Source organism: Lontra canadensis, unplaced genomic scaffold (genome assembly GCF_010015895.1).
Source record: "Lontra canadensis isolate GAN:19392208 unplaced genomic scaffold, GSC_riverotter_1.0 scaffold19, whole genome shotgun sequence".
Taxonomy (NCBI): domain Eukaryota; kingdom Metazoa; phylum Chordata; class Mammalia; order Carnivora; family Mustelidae; genus Lontra; species Lontra canadensis.
In genome coordinates, this window is record NW_022631013.1 from 24,692,016 (window position 1) to 24,713,764 (window position 21,749).

At 39.2% G+C, this 21,749-nt stretch overlaps 1 protein-coding gene across 2 annotated transcripts in view; it reads right to left on the minus strand.

Moving 5' to 3' along the window:
- Nucleotides 1-21,749, minus strand: part of SVEP1 (sushi, von Willebrand factor type A, EGF and pentraxin domain containing 1) — a 179,184-nt gene that overhangs the window by 18,007 nt on the left and 139,428 nt on the right. For both annotated transcript variants that reach the window (XM_032860832.1, XM_032860831.1), the window contains 5 exons: nt 17,443-20,234; nt 14,315-14,540; nt 11,611-11,766; nt 3,275-3,338; nt 772-945 (listed from right to left, as the gene is read on the minus strand). In XM_032860832.1, coding sequence (XP_032716723.1) covers nt 772-945; nt 3,275-3,338; nt 11,611-11,766; nt 14,315-14,540; nt 17,443-20,234 — 3,412 coding nt within the window. The remainder of the gene's footprint in view (nt 1-771; nt 946-3,274; nt 3,339-11,610; nt 11,767-14,314; nt 14,541-17,442; nt 20,235-21,749) is intronic.

Genomic DNA, 21,749 nt, shown 5'->3' on the forward strand with positions numbered 1-21,749 from the left:
TATTAAAATTGCACCTTAATATATTCTTTCTTCACCCTTTTCACATCCTTAAACAAATTCCTTTTACATTTGGGTCAAAATTTTTTCATTAAGCTGCATTTTTTTTATTAGTGCCTTGGACCGCTTATAATCATTCAAGGAATCTGATGAAAGCTGATTCTCAGACTGGATATTTCAGATAATATGAGTAGATTTTTAAAAATATCCCATAGGTAGGGGTGCCTGGGAGGCTCAGTGGGCTAAAGCCTCTGCCTTCAGCTCAGGTCATGATCCCAGGGTCCTGGGATCGAGCCCCACATCGGACTCTCTGCTCAGCAGGGAGCCTGCTTCCCCCTCTCTCTCTGCCTGTCTCTCTGCCTACTTGTGATCGATCTCTCTCTCTGTGTCAAATGAATAAAAAATAAAATCTAAAAGAAAAAAAAATACCCCATAGGTTAAGGTTAAGTCGATTCAGCACCTGCCTTTGGCTCAGGTTGTGATCTCCGGATCCTGGGTTAGCCCGGTTCCCTGCTCATTGGGGAGTTTACTTCTCCCTCTTCCTCTGCTCCTCCCCCTGCTCATGCTCTCTCTCTGTCTCACTCTCTCTTTTTCTCTCTCTCTCTCAAATAAATAAATAAAATCTTTAAAAAATACCCCATAGTATTTGGTTTGGAGATGCACAGATTGCTTTCTCTGGGCCAGTCTCACTCAGTGGAGTTTTCTCTGTGTTTAGACATTTGGGAAACTAATCACGAAACGGAAGCTGACAAAACCTCTAGAGTCAACACACACGTTTGCAAACAGGAAGTGGGTGGCTCCAAGCTCCGTGTTCCATGCAGTATGCCTCAGGTGCCCCTTCAAGGCTGTACCCTCTGTTGCAGGAATACAGCACCCGGGGTCCACTCGTGGTGTTTTCAACTTCAGCTTCCCCGTTCAGAAACTCAAGTGGAGCTTCACAACTGGTCTCTAGAAAGAAAAACCAAAGCCTCGTATTAAACGCTTCTTCCAATCCTCTTTCCTTCCTCTGCTGCAATTGCTACTCAGTGCATCACAGAAAACACTGAAGCCTACGACTATGTGAGACACTAGGATACGCTTGAAAAATCCCAGCATGTAAAAGTTTCACTTTAGGCATGTAGGCAATTAAAGATTGGTATTTTCCTGTTGACTCTATTTATCTTTATGTATATTGTCACCTTTTGTTGTTAATAATGCTGGGGGTCTAAATGAGCAAGGCCTCTCTCTGACCAAATGAATCGGAATCTCTGTGTTGTGACCTAACTTCTGGTATTAGAAGCTCCCCATATGATTTCCAGTGCTCACTCAGGGTTTGAGAGCCAGTGGATTCGATGCTTACTCCTCCCGGCTTCAGCCAGCCTGCTAAGGACTCCGTACACCGGGACCATGGATCTTGGAATTACCTGGGAGCTTTAAAAATATATTGATGTGGGTTCCGACCCCCAGAGATTTTGACTTAACTGATTTATCTGGGCAAGGGATTTTTCAAAGCTCCGTAGGATGCTCCAGTGTGCCAAGAGCTAAAAGCCATAGGTCCAAAGCAATGTTTCTAGACTGATGTGCATGGAAATCATGTAGGGAGGGCGCCTGGGTGGCTCAGCTGGTTGAGCATCTGCCTTTGGCTCAAGTCATGATCCTGGAATCCCAGGATCGTGTCCCGCATTGGGTTCCCTGCTCAGCGGGGAGTCTGCTTCTCCCTCTGACCTTCACCCAACTCTCTCTTGCTCTCTCTCTCAAATAAATAAATAAAATCTAAAAAAAAAATCATCTAGGGATATTGTTAAAATGCAAATCCTATTCTGCGCTGTGGGATTTTTTTCTTTTTCTTTCTAAATTATTAAACACACGGCACAAGTTCTTTGTAGAAAATTAGAAAATACAAATAAGCAAAAAGAAAATAATAGTTTTAATGCCACCACTCAGGGATAAAACTGTTGATATTTTTATATATTTTATTATATGTTTTCCTGAGCCATATAAAAACTACAAATATTTCTGAGGGGGAAAAGTGCTCATACTGAGCAGCCTGATTTGAAAGATTCCTATATGATTTACTAAATTATTACCTACGCTGACATCTGTATCTATCAGTGAACAGACTTCCCTGAAAACAGGTTGATACAGATATTAATATATTTGATTTTTTATTAATTTAGAAAGAAAATGAAAACACCCACAGATAAAAGAATAGGATTTGTATAGGGGGGCTTGGGTGGTGAGTTGGTTGAGCATGCAGCCCTTGGTTTCAGCTCAGGTTGTGATCTAAGGGTCCTGAGATCGTGTCCTGCGCTGGGCTCTGTGCTCAGTGAGGTACGTGCTGGACATTCTCTCTCCTTCTCCCTCTGTGCCTCCTCCTCATGCACCTGTTCTCTCTTTCTCTTTCAAATAAGTAAATCTTAAAAAAAAAAAAAAGAATAGGGGCGCCTGGGTGGCTCAGTGGGTTAAAGCCTCTGCCTTTGGCTCAGGTCATGATCCCAGGGTCCTGGGATCGAGCCCCGCATTGGTCTCTCTGCTTAGCAGGGAGCCTGCTTCCTCCTCTCTCTCTCTGCCTGCCTCTCTGCCTACTTGTGATCTCTGTCTGTCAAAAAAAAGTCTGTAAGTTTATAAAGTCTATAAATCATAAGAACGAGAAAATAGATTTCTAGTACCATACTGTATTTATTGAAACAAACCACACGTAAGTGGACATGCCCAGTTCAAACCTGGGTTGTTTATGGGGTCGACTATACATTGTCTCTGGCAAAGGAATCATATGAACCATGTGTTGGGAATAAACTCATATGAATTAACTCATGTCTTGCTAAATAAACTTGGGTTTTCTCATTAAATGAGTTAATACAAAATTCCACAACTATTCATTTACGTGGCAGATGCGACATCACTTTAAAAGACTGTCAGTATTGGCTAGTACCATCACCAAAAAGCAAAAGGGCTAAGCCTTCTAATTTATAATTATTTGGGGGGGAGGAACCCACAAAAAGAATGCAAATAAATTCAATACTTAACTAATTTCTAACAAAGTGTTTGCCATTCCGGCGTTGGTAATCTTGTGCTCTATGCCATTTCAGTCATTAACCTCTACAACAGTTTTTGACCGGTTTGTTGGTTTGGTGACCTTGAGTAAAATCCTATCTAAGAGTCTCACACAGTTTGTGGAGATGATTAAAAAAAAATTTTTTTTTTAATTGAAACACTGATTTATAAAGGAAATGTGGCCACACTGTTACTATGAGGCATCAGTATTGTCTTTGGGACTGCTGAATGTCACGTGACTTACTTTTACACCTTGCTACCTCTCCACTCCACATTCTGTTCTTCTGACAAACACGTTCTTTGTTTCCCTGTGAATCAATGAGGAAAAAAAAAAAGATTATTTCCAGGATTATACCTTAATGATGAAAAGATAATAAGGGAATGCAAAGTAATCATAGCTATAAGCCAGAATCTCCCGGCACTGGAATGATAAATGAATTCATTAAATAAATATGGCTTAGACTTTTTTTTTTTTTGACAAATAGTGATCACAAGTAGGCAGAGAGGCAGGCAGAAAGAGAGAGAGGAGGAAGCAGGCTCCCTGCTAAGCAGAGAGACCAATGCGGGGCTCCATCCTAGGACCCTGGGATCATGACCCAAGCCAAAGGCAGAGGCTTTAACCCAGAGAGTCACCCAGGTGCCCCGAGGCTTAGACTTTTAAAAAATGCTTTCACCAGTTTACTTCAAAATTCATACCTGGGTTGACCAGTGTAATTAATTTGTTTCACTTTCTATTCAAGTGACAACTGATTATAATCAATAGCAAAGATTGATGAGAAATGTGTCTGAAATGTCAAGGAGGTCTATTTGTTGAGTAAATTTTAAAAATATTTTGAATTGAACTTAGTTTTCAATACCTGAGAGGTACAGCAAAGAACGGGAATTGGTTTTTTTATACCCTTGCATGTGAAACAAGTCAAGGTATCTTATTGGTGCAAGGACTGAATTTTTTGACAACGTAACTTATCCATTAAAGATAAACTTAACCTATTAAGGGCCCAAGCATTTAAAATTTTAAATATTTGGAATAAAAATCTTCTTAAACATTACTTCCATGCCTTCTGAAATAAAGTAAAATGAATAGAATTTACTTGAAAAATTATTTATAATCATTATTCTGAATATATTTTTGTACATTCTTCAATATCTCATAGCCCTTGATGGCTCTATAGGCTGTTGGTTCCCTATAGTTATTATAGGGGTATATGAGCTAAGATTAATTCTCTTTGACTTCTGTATATAATTTTTATGAGTCTTTGTTTCTTCCTTCATTGTTGCTTATCTCTTACTATAATCATCAGTGTTCCTAAATAGTCAGGGAGCTGGCTTTAATGGCTTTTATATACTTCCTCAAAATTAGTCAGGTAAAACCAAAAGAGAGGCAATAGCTCTTTTTCAGATCTTGCTAATAGAGAACACAGCCTCAAGATAATTTGATATCAAATTCAAGATAATTTGATATCCAAAGGGCTCTGAGTAATGAAGAAATAGGTAACAAAATCTTTGTGCATATATTGACTTAGAATCAAGCCCCTTAATGCATTACTTAGACACTAATCCTTTTAAACATGTATTATAAAATTTTACTTTATTTATTATTTTATAGTAGATAAGGAATTTAAAGCATGGAGAAGAGCTCAAGCAAAATATAACAAAAGAAATAAAAGTAACAAACTCCCAAATAGCCACAACTCACCTTATAGCATTAATTTGAGGCCAAATTTGTTTCATCTAAGCCCTACCTCCTTCCTAAGAAGGCACATTATTTTGAAGCAAATCCCAGACATCAAATCATTTACCGGTAATTGTTTCAGTACAAATCTCTAAAAGATGAGGGCTCTTAAAACTATAACCACAACAACCAATAACACTATCATAGCTTAAAAGTAACAATTCTTTAATATTAATAACAATCTGGTTAGTGGTCAAATTTCCAACTGTTGCATAAACTTTCTAATTTATTGCTTTATGGTTCACTTGAATCCAGACCAAAATAAGGTCTACATGGTTTATGTACCTTATTAAAATATAGGTTCCTTCTATTTCTTCACCTCTTATCCTGTCAACTTATTTGTTTCAGAAACTGGAAAACTGGGTCACTTGTTCTGTAACTATTTCTACAGACAGAATTTTGCTGATTGCCTCATTATGGTATCTCTTACCAAGTACTTCTCTCTTTGGTACTGGTTATTGGATTTAGAGGTTTAATAAGATTCAAATTCACTTTTTCTTCTTTTTGGCAAGACTTTTTCATACTATTTGTTCTTCCACCCAGAGGCACATAATCTCTGGTTGCCTCTATTTTTTTTCTAACACCAGTAGCCACAATGATGATGACCTAAATCTACTAGACCATAAGAGTTGCAAACTCTGAGATTTAAGTTCTATCACTTATTGAATGAAATACTTCTATAAAGGAAACTTCTGTTCATTTACTATTGGTTTTCTTATCATTCAGTTGGCATGGAAAAGAAAATTCTTCCCCTTTCATTATCTGTTTTCAAAATAATGAATTTGGTCATGAGCATCCTCTAATAGTTACCAACTAATTTTCTTGTGTCTTTATGAGTCTACTGTTGTTCATAACAGATTTGATGTGCTTAGTCCATTAAAATTATTGCCTTATTGAAGCCCAAATAATCTCATTTTGGCCTGTGGGAACCTCACCCAGTTGGCCTCCAAGTCTTTTTTAATATATAGCCTTTGAGATTCCCTAATATCTCACATGACAAACTTTTCTAGGTTAATCTTTTACATTTCATCTCCCACACCTGGCATTGGTTGTTTCTGCAAGTAACTAAACATTAATATTTTTTTAGAAGTTTCTAAGATGATTCTAACAGGCAGCTTAGAATGAGAACTATTCTATATTACTTCTCTCAATTTTGTAGTTAACACTAGGATATTCCCCCAAACTTTTAAGGTAAGTTATCTACTTCCTCAAATTTAATGACCCATCTATTTATTAAATATTAAATTTAAATTCTTAAGTTTAAATTTTATAACAATTTACTTCTTAACAAAGATTAGTACTCTCACATGAAAAAAAAATTTAAAAACAGAAAAACTCCAACTGCAATCAACCATTACATTATCATACTTTTTTTTTTAAATCTTCTGAAGAAATGAAATAAGATCCACATAAGTCTAGTTCCAGCTTTCATGGATCTATCTTATGACAATTCTCTGAATGCATGGTCAAAAAATAGTGGACTGTACTATACAAATTTAACAAATAACTGGCAATGAATACTTCTGCAAAATCCACATTTAAATACCACAACAATAAAAACAGTAAGAAGTTTCCTGAAAAATCAGATGACAATGTTAGGAAATATAAGCAAGCCTCCTAAATTTGAAGTTTGATGATATGATTAATGCTTCAGCAAAACTGACTCCAGATAGGAGGGAGGATGGCTGTGGAGTAGGGGGACCCTAGACTTGCCTCATCCCACAAATACAACTAGATAAATATCAAATCATACTAAATACTCCCCAAATCAACTTGGAACACTGGCAGAACAAATTCCACAACTAAAGGTAGAGAAGAGGCCACAACAAAGAAGGCAGGATGTGCAGAGATGTGTTTTGGGAGAGAAAAAGATCATGGCCACTGCAGTGGGGAGGCAGCTGCAACAGCAGAGAAGGGTAAGAGACAGACCAGCATACAGGAAGCACATGGATGAATCCCCAGAGCAATTGGCCTGGAAAGCAAAAGGGTTTAAATTTCATGAGTTCTGGCAGGCTTAAAGCCTAGAATTTTAAAGATCGGTGTGCTTGGCTCTGGAAGAGCTTGGAGGACATTAGGGTGTTCTTAGAAGACAGGCAAACATCCCAGAATGACATACAGCATGGACACAGTGATCTGAAGAATGCCTGGGGCACACAGTGGGGAGGTTAGTTGCTCATCCCAGAGTGTGTCTCAGAGACACAGCATTCACGGAGAGACCCTTCTGGGAACAAAGGAATTGGCAGGCACCATTTCCTTCCCCCACTCCTCAGCAGAAGCACAGGGCTACCTGCAGGAACCACCACAGTGCCAACACTTACTATCTAACTTACTTACACCAACCCTGCCATCTTGCACTCCCGAACAACTCACACTTGCTTCAGTCGCAGGGCAGTGGGCCCCTACTCCAGAAGACCAGCCTAAAAACCTGCCAGCACTGTACTCCTGACCTGGGAGTTTTGCAAGGGCTCAGTTCTGGTGGTGGTGGTGACAGGTCTCATTTCGCGAATGGACCAGAGCAGACCTAGTTAAAATGCACCACATTTACGCCAGGGACAAACACTGCCCATGACTGGCAGAGAGAACCTCTGCAGACCACTGGCCTGAAGGAAAAAGCAGCCGGGACACAAAAAGCAGAGCACACACAAGACACACTGGAGACACTCTCAGAAGTACCAGGCCCTGGGGAACAAGGGACACTACACTGCAGGGCACTATAGGACCTCTTCTTCATAAAGTTATTACCCTCAAGAGACATAGCATTCTTAACACAGAGAAACGGGCACAGAGAGTTAGACAAAATGAGAAAATAGAGGATTTTGTCCTAAATGAAAGTACTGGACAAGGTCACATCCAAAGATCTAAGCAAAACAGACATAAGTAACATGCCTGATGGAGAATTTAAAGCAATGATCATAAGGATACTCACTGGACTTGACAAAAGAATGGACGACATCAGTGAGACCATTAACAAAGAGATAAGGAATAACGTAGCAGAGATAAAGTGCTCAATAAACAAAATGAGCAAAATGCTTAATAAAAGTAACAGCACACTGGAAGAAGCAGAGGAAAGAAATAATGACACAGAAGACAGACTAATGGAAAGTAATCAAGTTGAACAATAGAAAAAAGAATTATGCAAAATGAGAACAGATTTAGGGAACTCAGTGACTACATCAAACATCATAACATCTGTATCACTGGAATTCCAGAAGAAGAGAGAGAAAAGGTGGTAGAGTATTTATTTAAAGAAATAATAGCTGAGAACTTTCCTAAATCTGGAGACAGAAACAGATATCCAGATCCAGGAGGTACAAAGAACCCCCAACAAAATCAACAAAAGCAGATCTACACCAAGACACATTGTGACTAAAATGGCAAATATAGTGAAAAAGAAAAATATTAAAAGCAGCAAGACAAAAGAAGACAGTTTCATACAAAGGAACCCCTATATGACTAACAGTGGATTTTTTTAAACAGAAACTTTCCAAGCCAGAAGGGAATTGAAAGATATATTCAAAGTGCTGATGAGAAAAATCTATAGCTGAGAACACTCTATCCAGTAAGGCTATAATTCAGAATAGTAGGAGAGATAAAGAGTTTCCCAGGCAAACAAAAACTAAAGGATTTCATGGCCATCAAACCAGCCTTGCAAGAAATATAAAAGGGAACTCTTTCAGTGGAAAAGATAGACCAAAAATGACATAATGAAGGTAGGAAACAGAAAGCAATAAAAACAAATATTTTTGTGAAAAATCAATCAAGTAACTCACAAAATAAAAGAATGTAAAATATGACACCATATACCTAAAATGTGGGGAGGTGAGGAGGAAAGAATGGGTTCAAACTTAGATATCTATCAATTTAATTTAGACTGCTATATGCAGAAGATGTTATATACAAACCTAATGGTAACCACAAATCAAAAACCACTAATAAATGTGCAAAGAATGAAGAGAAGGAAATCCAAATGTATTGCTAAAGAAAATCAGCAAAACATGAAAGAGAGAATTAGATAAGAAAGGATCAGAGAAAAACTTCAGAAACAACCACAAAACGAGTAATAAAATGGCAATAAATACATATCTATAGCGATTATTTTGAAAGTAAATGGACTAAATGCTCCAATCAAAAGACAAAGGGTGACAGAATGGATAAAAAACCAAGACCCATCTATATACTGCCAACAAGAGACTCATTTTAGACCTAAAGACACCTGCAGATTGAAAGTAAGGAGATGGAGAAACATCTCTCATGCACCTGCATATCAAAAGAAAGCCAGAGTAGCAATACTTATATAAGAAAAAAACCCCTAACCAGACTTATCAAAAAAGAAAAGAAAAAGGACTGAAATAAATAAAATAATAAATGAGAGAAGAGAAGTTACAAACAACAACACAGAAATATAATTAGGATATTATGAAAAATGTTGGATGTAGAGATTAGTTAAAAATAAAAATCTTTAAAAAAAAGCTCTTGTACAGTGAACGAAACAATCAACAAAACTAAAAGATACCCTATGGAATGGGAGAAGATATTTGCAAATGACGTATCTGATAAAGTGTTAGTATCCAAAATATATAAAGAACTCAACACCCAAAAAACAAATAATTCAATTAAAAATGGGCAGAAGACAGGAACAGGTATTTCTCCATAAAAGACACACAGATGACTAACAGACACATGAAAAGATGTTCAACATCATTCATCACCAGGAAAATACAAATCAAAACCACAAGATATCATCTCACACCTGCCAGAATAGCTAAAATAAAAAACACAAGAAACAACAAGCATGGGTGAGTATGTGGAGAATAAGGAATGCTCTTGCACTATTGGTGGAAAGGCAAACTGGTGCAGCCACTCTAGAAAACATTATGGAGGTTCCTCAAAAAGTTGAAAGTAGAACCAAACCCTACTATCCAGCAATCGCACTACTGGGTATTTACCCTAAGAGCAAAGAACACTAATTCAAAGGGGTATATGCATCCCTACATTTATTGTAGTATTATTTACAATAGCTAAGACATGGCAGTAGCCCAAGGGTCTATTAATTGAAGAATGGATAAATATGTGGTATATATTACAATGGAGTATTATCTAGCCATAAAAAAGAATGAAATCCTGCCATTTGCAATGACATGGGTGCTAAGTGAAATAAGTCAGTCACAGAAAGACACATACCATATGATTTTACTCATATGTGGAATTTAAGAAATGAACAAAGGGGAAAACAGAGAGACAGAGAGAGAGAGAGAGAGAGAGAGAGAGAAACTAACCAAGATAGAGACTATTAACTATAGATAACAAACTGATGGTTACCAGAGGGGAGGTGGGTGGAGGGATGGGTTAAATAGGTGATGGGGGCTAAGGGGGGGGCACTCATCATGATCACTGGGTGATTAAAAAACAACAACAGGGGCACCTGGGTGGCTCAGTGGGTTAAAGCCTCTGCCTTCAGCTCAGGTCATGATCCCAGGGTCCTGGGATCGAGCCCCACATGAGGCTCTCTGCTCATCAGGGAGCCTCCTCCTTCCTCTCTCTCTCTGTATGCCTTTCTGCCTACTTGTGATCTCTCTGTGTCAAATAAATAAATTTTAAAAAAATTAAATAAAAAATAAAAAACAACAACAAAAACTAAAAAAAAGAAAATCAACTGCAGCCTTCCCACCAAAGTAAATAGGGAGACACAGGTTTTGTTGACGGGGTTTTAATATTACAAACCAGGAGTGGTCTTGAGACATAACTTGGTATTTGGTCAGAACTGCTCTGAGGATTTTCAGGCCACACTTGCCATATGGCAACCTGGCATTTCAACCAAGAACCCTCCAAAGTATTTAAACGCATTGTTTGAGGAAGTCTTAGTTTGCATACCTGAATCCCTATGGTCACCTCACCACAGTGACAGATGGACTGCCCTGTTACACAGTAGGATTAACAGGAGGTCAAAACACAGGTTTAAATGGCCAACTAAAGTAACAGTATCAGCCTTGGGCCTGGTATTCCAGCTTCCTCTTCTTTCTCATGGCCTTGATTTTTTGAATTTGAGATTTTTTTTTTAAATTTTATTTTTCCCATGTTCCAAGATTCATTGTTTATGTACCACACCCAGTGCTCCACACAATTGGTGCCCACCTTAATACCCACCACCAGGCTCACCCAACCCCCCACCCCTCTCCCCTCCAAAACCTTCAGTTTGTTTCTCAGAATCCACAGTCTGTCATGCTTCATCTCCCACTCTGATTTCCCCAATTTCCCTTTTCCTTTCCTTCTCTTAATGTCCTCCATGTTATTCCTTATGCTCCATAAGGAAGTGAAACCATAGAATAATTGACTTTGCTTGACTTAATTCACTCAGCAAAATCTCCAGTCCCATCCATGTTGATATAAAAGTTGGGTATTCATCCTTTCTGATGGCTGTGTAATATTCCATTGTATGTATGAACCATGTCTTCTTTATCCACTTGTTTGTTGAAGGGCATCTTGGCTCGTTCCACAGTTTGGCGATTGTGGCCATTGCTACTGTGAACATTGGGGTACATATGGCCCTTCTTTTCACTAGATCTGTTTCTTGGGAGATTCCTCAAAAAATTAAAATAGAACTGCCCTATAACCTTGCAATTGCACTACTGGGTATTTACCCCAAAGATACAGATGTAGAGACTTGCTTTGTTTTTTAAAATTGTAAGTTACTTTAAATATTTCTTGGAAAGTGTTAGGATATATGGTAACAAAGTATAAACAGTCTTTTAAGACCAAAATCAGTGAAACAAATTGGTGTTGATACTAAAAATGTTCCCAAGTATATTGGAAAAACAAATTAATTCTAGTTAACCAATGTATTCACTTACCTCTAATTCATAGCCAGGTTCACACTGATAAATAATTGTGCTTCCAAAGCTGTATTTACTGCTGAACACAAAGCCATGTTCTGGACTTTCAGGTTTCCCACAAGAGACTGGGCTGCAGGATTCATCAGAAAACGGTGGCTTCCAGGTGCCATCAAGCTAAATAACAAATGACAGATGAGAAGTTACATTTAGGAGTTAATACATATGAATGAAGAAACTTGCAAATATGGGCATAGAAGAATAATCCCCAATACGATGGTCCAAAGAACCTGGAATTTGGTTCTACCTCTGCCGTGTATTATCTGTGGCCTTAAAAACACACATTAAATATTAGATGGGGTTCCTAGTTATTGCTGAACAATCTTAGACATTTCTCAAACACATAAAACAAGTATTTTCTTCCTAATAGAATCCTTGGAAAATCAAGACCACCAAGAAGTGTGTTTTCATTACAATGAAGGAGGACTGGAAAGTTGACACAAATATTCCACGACCAACACCAATGCGTTCTTACATTACACTTCACTTCCCTCCTCCCAACCCCACCCAACCAGAGTTAACTTCTTTCAGCATCTTTCTATTTGGGTGAAAGTGAGGCATACCCACATGTTTCCCTCTTGAAGACTATTATCCTTTGTCAATATTTTTCTGTTTCCGTTGAGAAAATACTGCATGAGCTGGATAACAGTCTAAGACAGGACAATTATTCCACATATGAGGCAGAATTAACTTTACATATGTGTCTGCCTCATAACTAAGCATTTCTCTAATGTCAGAAATTTAAGTTGTATTTAATTTTTCAATACTGTGAATAGTGCTTCAATAAACATATCTTTCTGCATAAATTATACTGGGCATTACTATTAACTTTAAAAAACTATGTAGTATTGGTTTCTTTTGATATATCTGGGATCTGTTTTGGCACACTTTAATGTTTCCTTGTAATGTTAGTTCACTATATCAGAATAATTTGTTTACTAATGATTCCTTTCTCCATGGACTGTGATGATTCCTTTATCAGGATGTACTTTTGGTTTATTTCTCCCATTCCACTCATTTTCCTGTCTGCTGAATCTACACATCACACTGATAGGATCTTTGTAATTCTGTAATATGTCCTAATCTCGGGAAGGGGTGGATCTCCTTCATTCTTTAAAATTTACATTGATCTTCTCATCCATTTATTTGTTCTATGAAGTACAGAATCATTTAGTTGTATCAAAATAAAATATTTCTAGGCACTGAACATAGTTATGGACAATCTCTACATTTAACCACTTAGAAAGGGTCTAGTCTACCTTTCAGACCAAAATTCAACCCAAGGCTCAGTTGTGTGAGGGTGAGGGGTCATACCTTATGTGGAGAAAGTAATGAGGGTTGTCAAAAAGAAATTACTGACTCCAAAAACAACAACAACAACAAAAAAAACCCACAAAACATAGTCACCAATACATCAGGGTTCTACAGGGCACATAGAGAAGCACCCAGTTATCCACATACCCAACCTGGAAAAACTCTGGGAAAGCACTGAATTAATTCCCTAAGCATGGTGGGACAAACTTCTTAAAATCTTATTTCAAACAGCTCAGGGTCTGTGAAAAAGTTGCCCCTCAGATTGCTTCAGCGCTAAATCTAGAAGGGACCATCTGGAAAGATACCAATTTTGAGAGCGTGGTAACTGACTGTCATCTGACCTGCTTCCTGCGATGTTCCTGTTTTTAGTTTTGGTAGCAATGAATCATTGAGTATGCATGATTTATAAATAGAAAACTGGGAAGACTTTGACATAGTTCTTGGGTCCCTAACTAAATGTCCCCATGTGCTAGATGCTTTACAAACATTCAATAATTTAATCCTTCCAATTACAAATTTACAAATAAAGGGGGTGGGGGGAACAGGTCGTCAGAGAACCTGTTAATATCTGAGCTGGAATTCAAAGAAATGTTGAAGGCAAAGTCATTTCTTTACCATGCAGCATGTCCCGGCTTTTACCTCCTCACTCCCCCAACTCTAGCAATGGAAGAACATACTAATAATTCATTTTATTTTTCTTTCTCTGGTTTATCTTACAGAAGCTAGGAGAAGGGGATGTGCTAGGGATAGCTGCTCTCTATGGTGCTGGTCTAGGCATTTCCCCCATTTACTCCCTAGTTTCTCATTCTGACCATACAAGACACATAATACTAGACACATTTTTTCAAGTAAGGAAACTGAAGCTCAGACATTTTAAGTGACTTTCTCAAAGTCACACAAGTAGTAGGTAGCAGAGATAGGATTTGACTCTAAGTTGCTGTCTGTTTCCGCAACCTCTGGTTTTTCCACTAAAACTGCAAACAGTTGGTATCAGTCAGGGCTCATCTCCCACACAAGGACACTCTTTACCACATTTATGTGTAGACTTGTTAATTTTCCATGAATATTTTGTTACAGATATCTTAACATTTTATTTCACTTTGGCACTTTTCACCTACTCCTGGCATGTTCGTAGTTTAAAAACGGAGCTATTGAAAAGAAAGCTATGTTTTAAAATATTTCTACCACAAAGCTCCTCGAATTCTTGACACAGCTGGAAACTTGACTTTTTTTTTCCTTTTCAGGATAGCAAGATACTGCTGTTGACACACACACACACACACACGCACACACACACATTTAATATATATAAATGAGGTACAGGTACACGTTCTAGGACAGAGAATCTTACCTGACACGTTGATATGTTAACTCCCTCAGAGATATACCCTTCTGCACATGACACAGAAATTTGCTTATTCACACTGAAATCATCCCCATGAACACGTATATGTGTTATATTTGCTGGAAGAGGGCATTTTTTAGGGCTGCAGGAGATTTTCTCAGGAAACCAATGACCATCTTTCTGACAGGTGAATGTGTCTACATCGGTATCCATCACATACCCTTCCAGACATCTGCAACGGAAAAAGCAAAATAAGCACCCTAAAGAGAGTACAATACCGTTGGTGACTTCTTGGGGTTAAGATGCTGTTACAAAGCTCAGTAGACATTTTATGTGATGTACTGAAACCGATTTGAATGTCAAGGGAATGGGACGCCATGCTAAAAGACCGACAGAACAATGACAAACTGATCAGTCCTTTGCTGTCCACATTAAGGATGAGCCAAGCCTAAAGCTGATTTAAATGTTGCTGACGTTATTTACCCTTGTTGTGGACAGTATCAACGTTGAATTCACCTTTATTCTGAAAAGACCTAACAGTTCAAAACATTCTAGACAAAGCACAACATAGACTCGGATACTAGTTAAGAATATAACATAGGTAATATTTACTGAGAATCTACTTTGTGCCAAGCACTGTTCTAAGTACTTAACATAGGGTATTTTTTTTAATTTTTAAATTTATTTTCAGCGTAACAGTATTCATTGTTTTTGCACCACACCCAGTGCTCCATGCAATCCGTGCCCTCTCTAATACCCACCACCTGGTTCCCCCAACCTCCCACACCCCGCCGCTTCAAACCCCTCAGATTGTTTTGCAGAGTCCATAGTCTCTCATGGTTCACCTCCCCTTCCAATTTCCCCCAACTCCCTTCTCCTCTCTAACTCCTCTTGTCCTCCATGCTATTTTTTATGCTCCACAAATAAGTGAAACCATATGATAACTGACTCTCTCTGCTTGACTTATTTCACTCAGCATAATCTATTCCAATCCTGTCCATGTTGCTACAAAAGTTGGGTATTCATCCTTTCTGATGGAGGCATAATACTCCATAGTGTATATGGACCACATCTTCCTTATCCATTCGTCCGTTGAAGGGCATCTTGGTTCTTTCCACAGTTTGGTGACCATGGCCATTGCTGCTATAAACATTGGGGTACAGATGGCCCTTCTTTTCACTACATCTGTATCTTTGGGGTAAATACCCAGTAGTGCAATTGCAGGGTCATAGGGAAGCTCTATTTTTAATTTCTTGAGGAATCTCCACACTGTTTTCCAAAGTGGCTGCACCAACTTGCATTCCCACCAACAGTGTAAGAGGGTTCCCCTTTCTCCACATTCCCTCCAACACATGTTGTTTCCTGTCTTGCTAACTGTGGCCATTCTAAGTAGTGTAAGGTGGTATCTCAATGTGGTTTTAATTTGAATCTCCCTGATGGCTAGGGTATTTCTCTTAATCCTGAGTAGTCGATATTATTATGTAACAACAGTACTGGTGTTCATACTCCAATCAGCCTGGCTCCACAGTACCCTATGATTTATAAAATTTGGACTTTTTTATTCAGCAAATGTTTACATAGCACTTATTAAATTCTAGTCACTGTTAAGTGCCCTACAAATATGAATCCATTTAATTCTCATGACAACCCTATGAATAGGTATGATTATCTTCACTCCCATTTGGCAGATGGTGAAACTGACATCAGAGACACTAAACTTCCCCAGGAAGTGACAGAGCTGAGATTCCGGCCTAGGGACTCTGGTTCTCAAATCCATGCTTTCACTACTATGCTACACTGCCTTTTAAATTAAACCATTTAGCTAATTAACATTTATTAGGTGGATATATATTTTTTTTAATTTCACAAATCACCAGGTTAGACAGGAGTCACAGGTTTTGCAAACTTGTAATCTGTTTACTACACATAAAGATCTGAAACATAATCAACACATGACAAGGCATAACAAATGGGGGGGCTCTTGAGAAGCAGGTGATACTGTGATTTCTCAAGGTAGCTCACACATCAACATCTGAAGACAAAATTGAAAATGTTTTTCAAAAACGAGCGATAATTTTTGTTTTTCTCCTCTGTGCATGATCAACTACTCTTCAGCTTTCTTACCATTGATGATACTCCCTTGGGTCTCCTCCTTACTGCAATTAGGAGAGAAAAAAGGTAGGGCTAAAATGTCCACAATAGACATGTTTAAGAAGAGTGACTGAATTATTAAAATCTTAGAATCCAATATGTAAAGGATAATCCATAACTCCTTCACAGACATGAATAAAATCTAAATTGATTTAGAGGGTTGAGCTATCTTATGGGCATTTATTCCAATAAAAATTTAATTGCAAATTTATTCCATATTCTCTTAGTTCTTTGTAATAATGCATTATAGATAACATTACAGCAAAAAAAAAATCACTATTTGTGCATTAAATAGTTCGGTTTGTTCAAATAGCATAGGTTGGAAGTCTACTTAATTTATCTTTCTATATAGAAGGGCCGGGGTGGCTCAGTGGGTTGGTTAAAGCCTCTGACTTCAGCTCAGGTCATGTTCTCAGGGTCCTGGGTCCTGGGCTCTCTGCTCAGCAGGGAGGCTGCTTTCCCTGCCTCTCTGCCTACTTGTGATCTGTCTGTCAAATAAATAATACATAAAACCTTTAAAAAAAAGATATCTTCCTATATACGCTGTTCAATGAAGGTATCTGCTTTTTGACCTGAATTATTCAGCTTTTGCCTTATTTCCCCAATATTTGCTTGTATGAATATAACCACAGAGTGATATCATAAACTTATCAGCATGATGTTTAGAAGAAAAAAGAGCCTGGTGCCTTAAGAGATACAAAAGCCAGCTAGAGAATCTCACTGTTTCATGAAGGTCAGCAGAATATGATATTCATGACAATTATACGAGGGACTATAAGCTGAAAATGTAGACATTTATTTTTTGTAGCCAATGGATTTCTAAACAGTTATGAATAGAATAAGGCCAAGTGTGAAAAGCTTCAGTTTTTGGAGAGCAGACCAGAGACAGTATTTTCCCAATTAGCTTAATTTCTGACCTAGCACTTTTTATTTTACAATCCTCCTGTCTGCACCTTTTGAAGACTCTAGAGCCATGGACTTACCTGAGTTTCACTTTACTTTCAAAAGTGTGTGCCTCTCCAGTGGCCACTGCATTGGCGACAGATGGCGGAGGTCCACAGGACAAGGGCGCACAGACTGGATAAGGCTGGCTCCATGTCCCTTTCTCTGTACAAACCAGCTCCGAACTGCCTTGTATGACGTACCCAGATCTGCAGTTGTAAGTTACCACATTTTCCTCTGAAGAGCCGCTCTCACTGGTGAATGCATTTGGTATCGCTGGGAGAGAACCACAAGAAGCGTGCTCACAGTATGGGAAGCCAGAGCTCCACTGGCCGTTGGCTTCACAGGTGATTTCAGAAATTCCATGGAGCTTGAAGCCTTTGAAGCACTGAATCTGGGCTGCTCTTCCGCAGCCAAAATCTGTCCCATTGACAGCTCCGTTCTGAATCACCGGCGTGGAACACCTGCAAGGCAGACAGGAAGGCGGGCTGCCACTCCAGGAGCCATTGGAGAGACACCTTCTTGAAGGACTCCCATGGAGCTTATAACCAGGAAAGCACTGATACTGTATATGCCCCCCGTGATAAAAGGAGAATCCGTTAGAAAAGCCATGGGGAGGATCTTCAGGAGGGCCACAGTTGACTGGTTTACAGAAAGGGAACTCTGTGTCCCAGTTGCCATCAGACTGACAGGTGAGTTTTGGAGCACCATGCAACATGTAGCCATCCTGACAGTGGAATGCCACTTCTTTTCCAAAGCCATAGTCCAGGCCATCCATCACTCCATTTGCCACCTGTGGTGGGGTGGCACATCTGACAGGCACACAGATGGGAGTGGTTCCACTCCAACTTCCATTGGCAAGACAAACACGACTCCTGGCTCCCTCAAGTAAGAACCCTACATTGCAAGTATACTCAACCTCTTTTTGGAATGTATGTTCGTTTCCTTTCACCTGGCCATTGGCTGAGACTGGCGGTGACCCACAGTCCACGGGAACGCACGCTGGCTCATTCTCATCCCAATTTTTATTTTGTTGGCATGTTCTCCTCTCAGAGCCATTCAACACATACCCAGGATCACACTCATAGTATAACACACTCAGGTATGTGTAGTTGCTTCCTTTGATGGAGCCATTCATAATGGGATTTGGTGCTTTGCACGAAATGGCCTCACACCTTGGGGAAGCACCACTCCATTCTTTATTCTGTAGACAAAACCTCATGTCGGATCCCAGCAGAATATGTCCAGGCTTGCAGCTATACTGTACAGCATTGCCCATGGTTGTCTCTGCAAAATGCAAAAAGCCATTTTCAGGAGCAACGGGCAAGTCACATTCAATGGAAATGCAGGATGGTGCACTGCCATTCCAAGTGCCATCTTCCTGGCATATCAGCATAGGGCTCCCTAGAAGTTCATATCCTGGATTACAGGTGTATGAAACAATGGTGCCATATAGAAAGCTTGCAGAATGTGGAGTAGGAGATCCTTTGGTGCTTTCCCCAGCTTTAGTCCCTGCTGTCAGATGGTAAGGAGGGTGAGGAGTCAAATATGGAACTTCCATCATATCTTCTTCTTCTACAAAAGATTCCTGACCATCTTTGACCTTAGTACATTCTCCAAAATCAATATGAGGCGGGAGACCACAGTCTATGGGTACACATGTTGGTATGAAGCTTGACCATCCTGACTCTTCACAGGTCTGCATGGCATGACCAGCTACCTGGAACCCAGGTAAGCAGCTGTAGATGATCATGGCCCCATAGCTGTAATCTGCGCCTTCTACAAAACCATTTTCGATGGGTTGTGGGGGATTACAGTGGATGGCACTGCATGATGGGACACCCATATCCCAATCACCTGTCTCTAAACAAGTCAAGGATTTGGGACCTTCTAGCCTGAAGCCTCGGTCACAGGAGTATGTAATGGTTTGCCCGTAGTGCAGGTTTGTGTAAGAGAATTTGCCATTTGAAATCTCCTTGGGCATTGGGCACTCAATGGGTTTGCAGGTAGGTTTCCCCCCAAGCCAGTGACCATTTTCTCCACAAAGGATGGTAGTATTTCCCACCAACTCAAAGCCGGGCTTGCAGGTATAGAGAGCTGTGCTGAGATAGGCAAGACCTTGTACATCGATGATGCCATTGACTATTTCCTCAGGGTGAGGACATTCCACAGGGATACATTCTGGCAGTGGAGAGCTCCAGGTACCATCAGCTTGGCAAGAGGTGGTAGGATCCCCTCTCAGGAAAAACCCATCCACACAAGAATACTTGACAGTACTTCCAAAATGAAGAGCAGACGAAGGAGCGGGGACCCCAAAGGAAATGAGGGGAGGTGGGAGGCAAAGAACCATCTTACAAACAGGGAAAGAATCATTCCATCGCTGTGATGGCAGGCATTTCAGGACGGAGGGGCCCTGAAGGGCATGTCCTTCTTTACAAGAAAATATCACCACTCCTACTTCCGTAGCTGACTCCTTCAGGACGAGCTGGTTTTCCAAGAGGGGAGGCTCTGAGCACTTGGCAGGCACACACTTCTGGTTTGGCTTCTTACTCCATTTGCCAGATTTCTGGCATGTCCAGGAATTATCACCGATAAGCTCATAACCTTCATTACAGAAAAACTGAACCTTGGAGCCTACTTCAAAATTTTCTCCTTTCACGTAGCCATTCTGGATCGGGGGAGGTTTCCCACAGTTGAGAGGGATGCATGACAGAGGGGATTCATTGTGCCAGTGGCGATTGGCTTGGCAGACAAATATGGGACTTCCAACTGACTTATAGCCTGGATTACACCGATATCTCGCTTCACTCTCAAAGATCCTGCCAGTTGTATGCTGTATAATAGGGAGAAAACAATTAAGTCTAACATGTATAACGAATAATTAACTAAAGACATTGAACAATAATATAAAAAAATATACTGAAGTGCCTATGTTAAGACGAATCAGTTAAGAAATAAGCAGATAAGGACTTAATGCTTTTTTCATTAGGTCCGTTCCATTTTAGTAAGTGAAAAGGACAGGTCGAATTTGGTAATCCTTATTGCAGAAATGTTTACCATAGGGCTGAGTTATCATAAGTAAAAAACCAATAGTTTTAAATTGATGATTTGGTAGACTACTACTAAAAATGGTAAATTACTTAGTAAGTTCAAAAAAATCTTGCTCACGAAAGCAATGCTGTAGTTTTGTTGCTTTAACTACAGAGAAGGAAGTATACACATACCACCTATATTTATTTGTTAATATTGTCAAAAAAAGCATATAAAATACTTTCATGGATATATTCCAAAGAGTACAAAGTTTTGTGTTCATTCTTAACATACTCTTAAAAACTGCTGCTCGAAAGATGGGAAATTAAAAAGCAATATCTTACCTTTTAAACAAAAAATTAATTTTCATGAACTCAATATTTAAATATATAAGGGACTAATAACAGGTCATTTTTAGGCAGTACCACACATGAATTAGTCATGAAAACTTTAAAAGGAATATCATGGTAAAGCCTAGCTTGTATGCTATATAGTGAACTTCTTGTTCTAGTGGACATAATTTTTTTTTAAACGTCTTTCTTGGGTACACACATGGAAGCGCCATGCCATCATGGACCTAATCTGTGTTGTTAAATACCAGCTCTCCAGTGCTTACCTGGCACCTAGTAGGCGCTCCAGAGATATTTGCTAAATGAACAAATGAAGAAAGCCTCCTCATCTACATATACCCTCTTCCAGTGGATCTGGTACCTCAGAGCAGAGGTGTTAAACAGAAGGTGTTTACTATCGTTTAGAATATAAAGGAGAAAAGGTATGATGTATGTGTGGGTTTTTACATAATATTTAATTAGAATATTGTCTCTTTAAAATAGCCCTTGTGGGGTGTCTGGGTGGCTCAGTGGGTTAAAGCCTCTGCCTTCGGCTCAGGTCATGATCTCAGGGTCCTGGGATTGAGCCCCACATCGGGCTCTCTGCTCAGCAGGGAGCCTGCTTCCCCCTCTCTCTCTGCCTGCCTCTCTGCCTACTTGTGATCTGTCAAATAAATAAAATCTTAAAAAAATAAATAAAATAGTCCTTGATTTGGGGAAATAGATTAGGCACATTTAATGTGAAAGGAGAACAGGTGTGGATCTGAGAGAACTCTTTATGTCATGATGAAACTACCTTTAAGTCCACTGAAAGAAAATTGTAGTAACTGCATTATAGTGAACAGATGATTCACCCCATCTTTGGTCTAAAAATCAGAAATGATACCAGATTTCTCTAAGTTCCAGGAGACCTTGATTTCTATAAAATATACATTCACCTTAGAATAATTTCTTCTATAAGGGAAAACAATATTGTATTAAAATTGGTT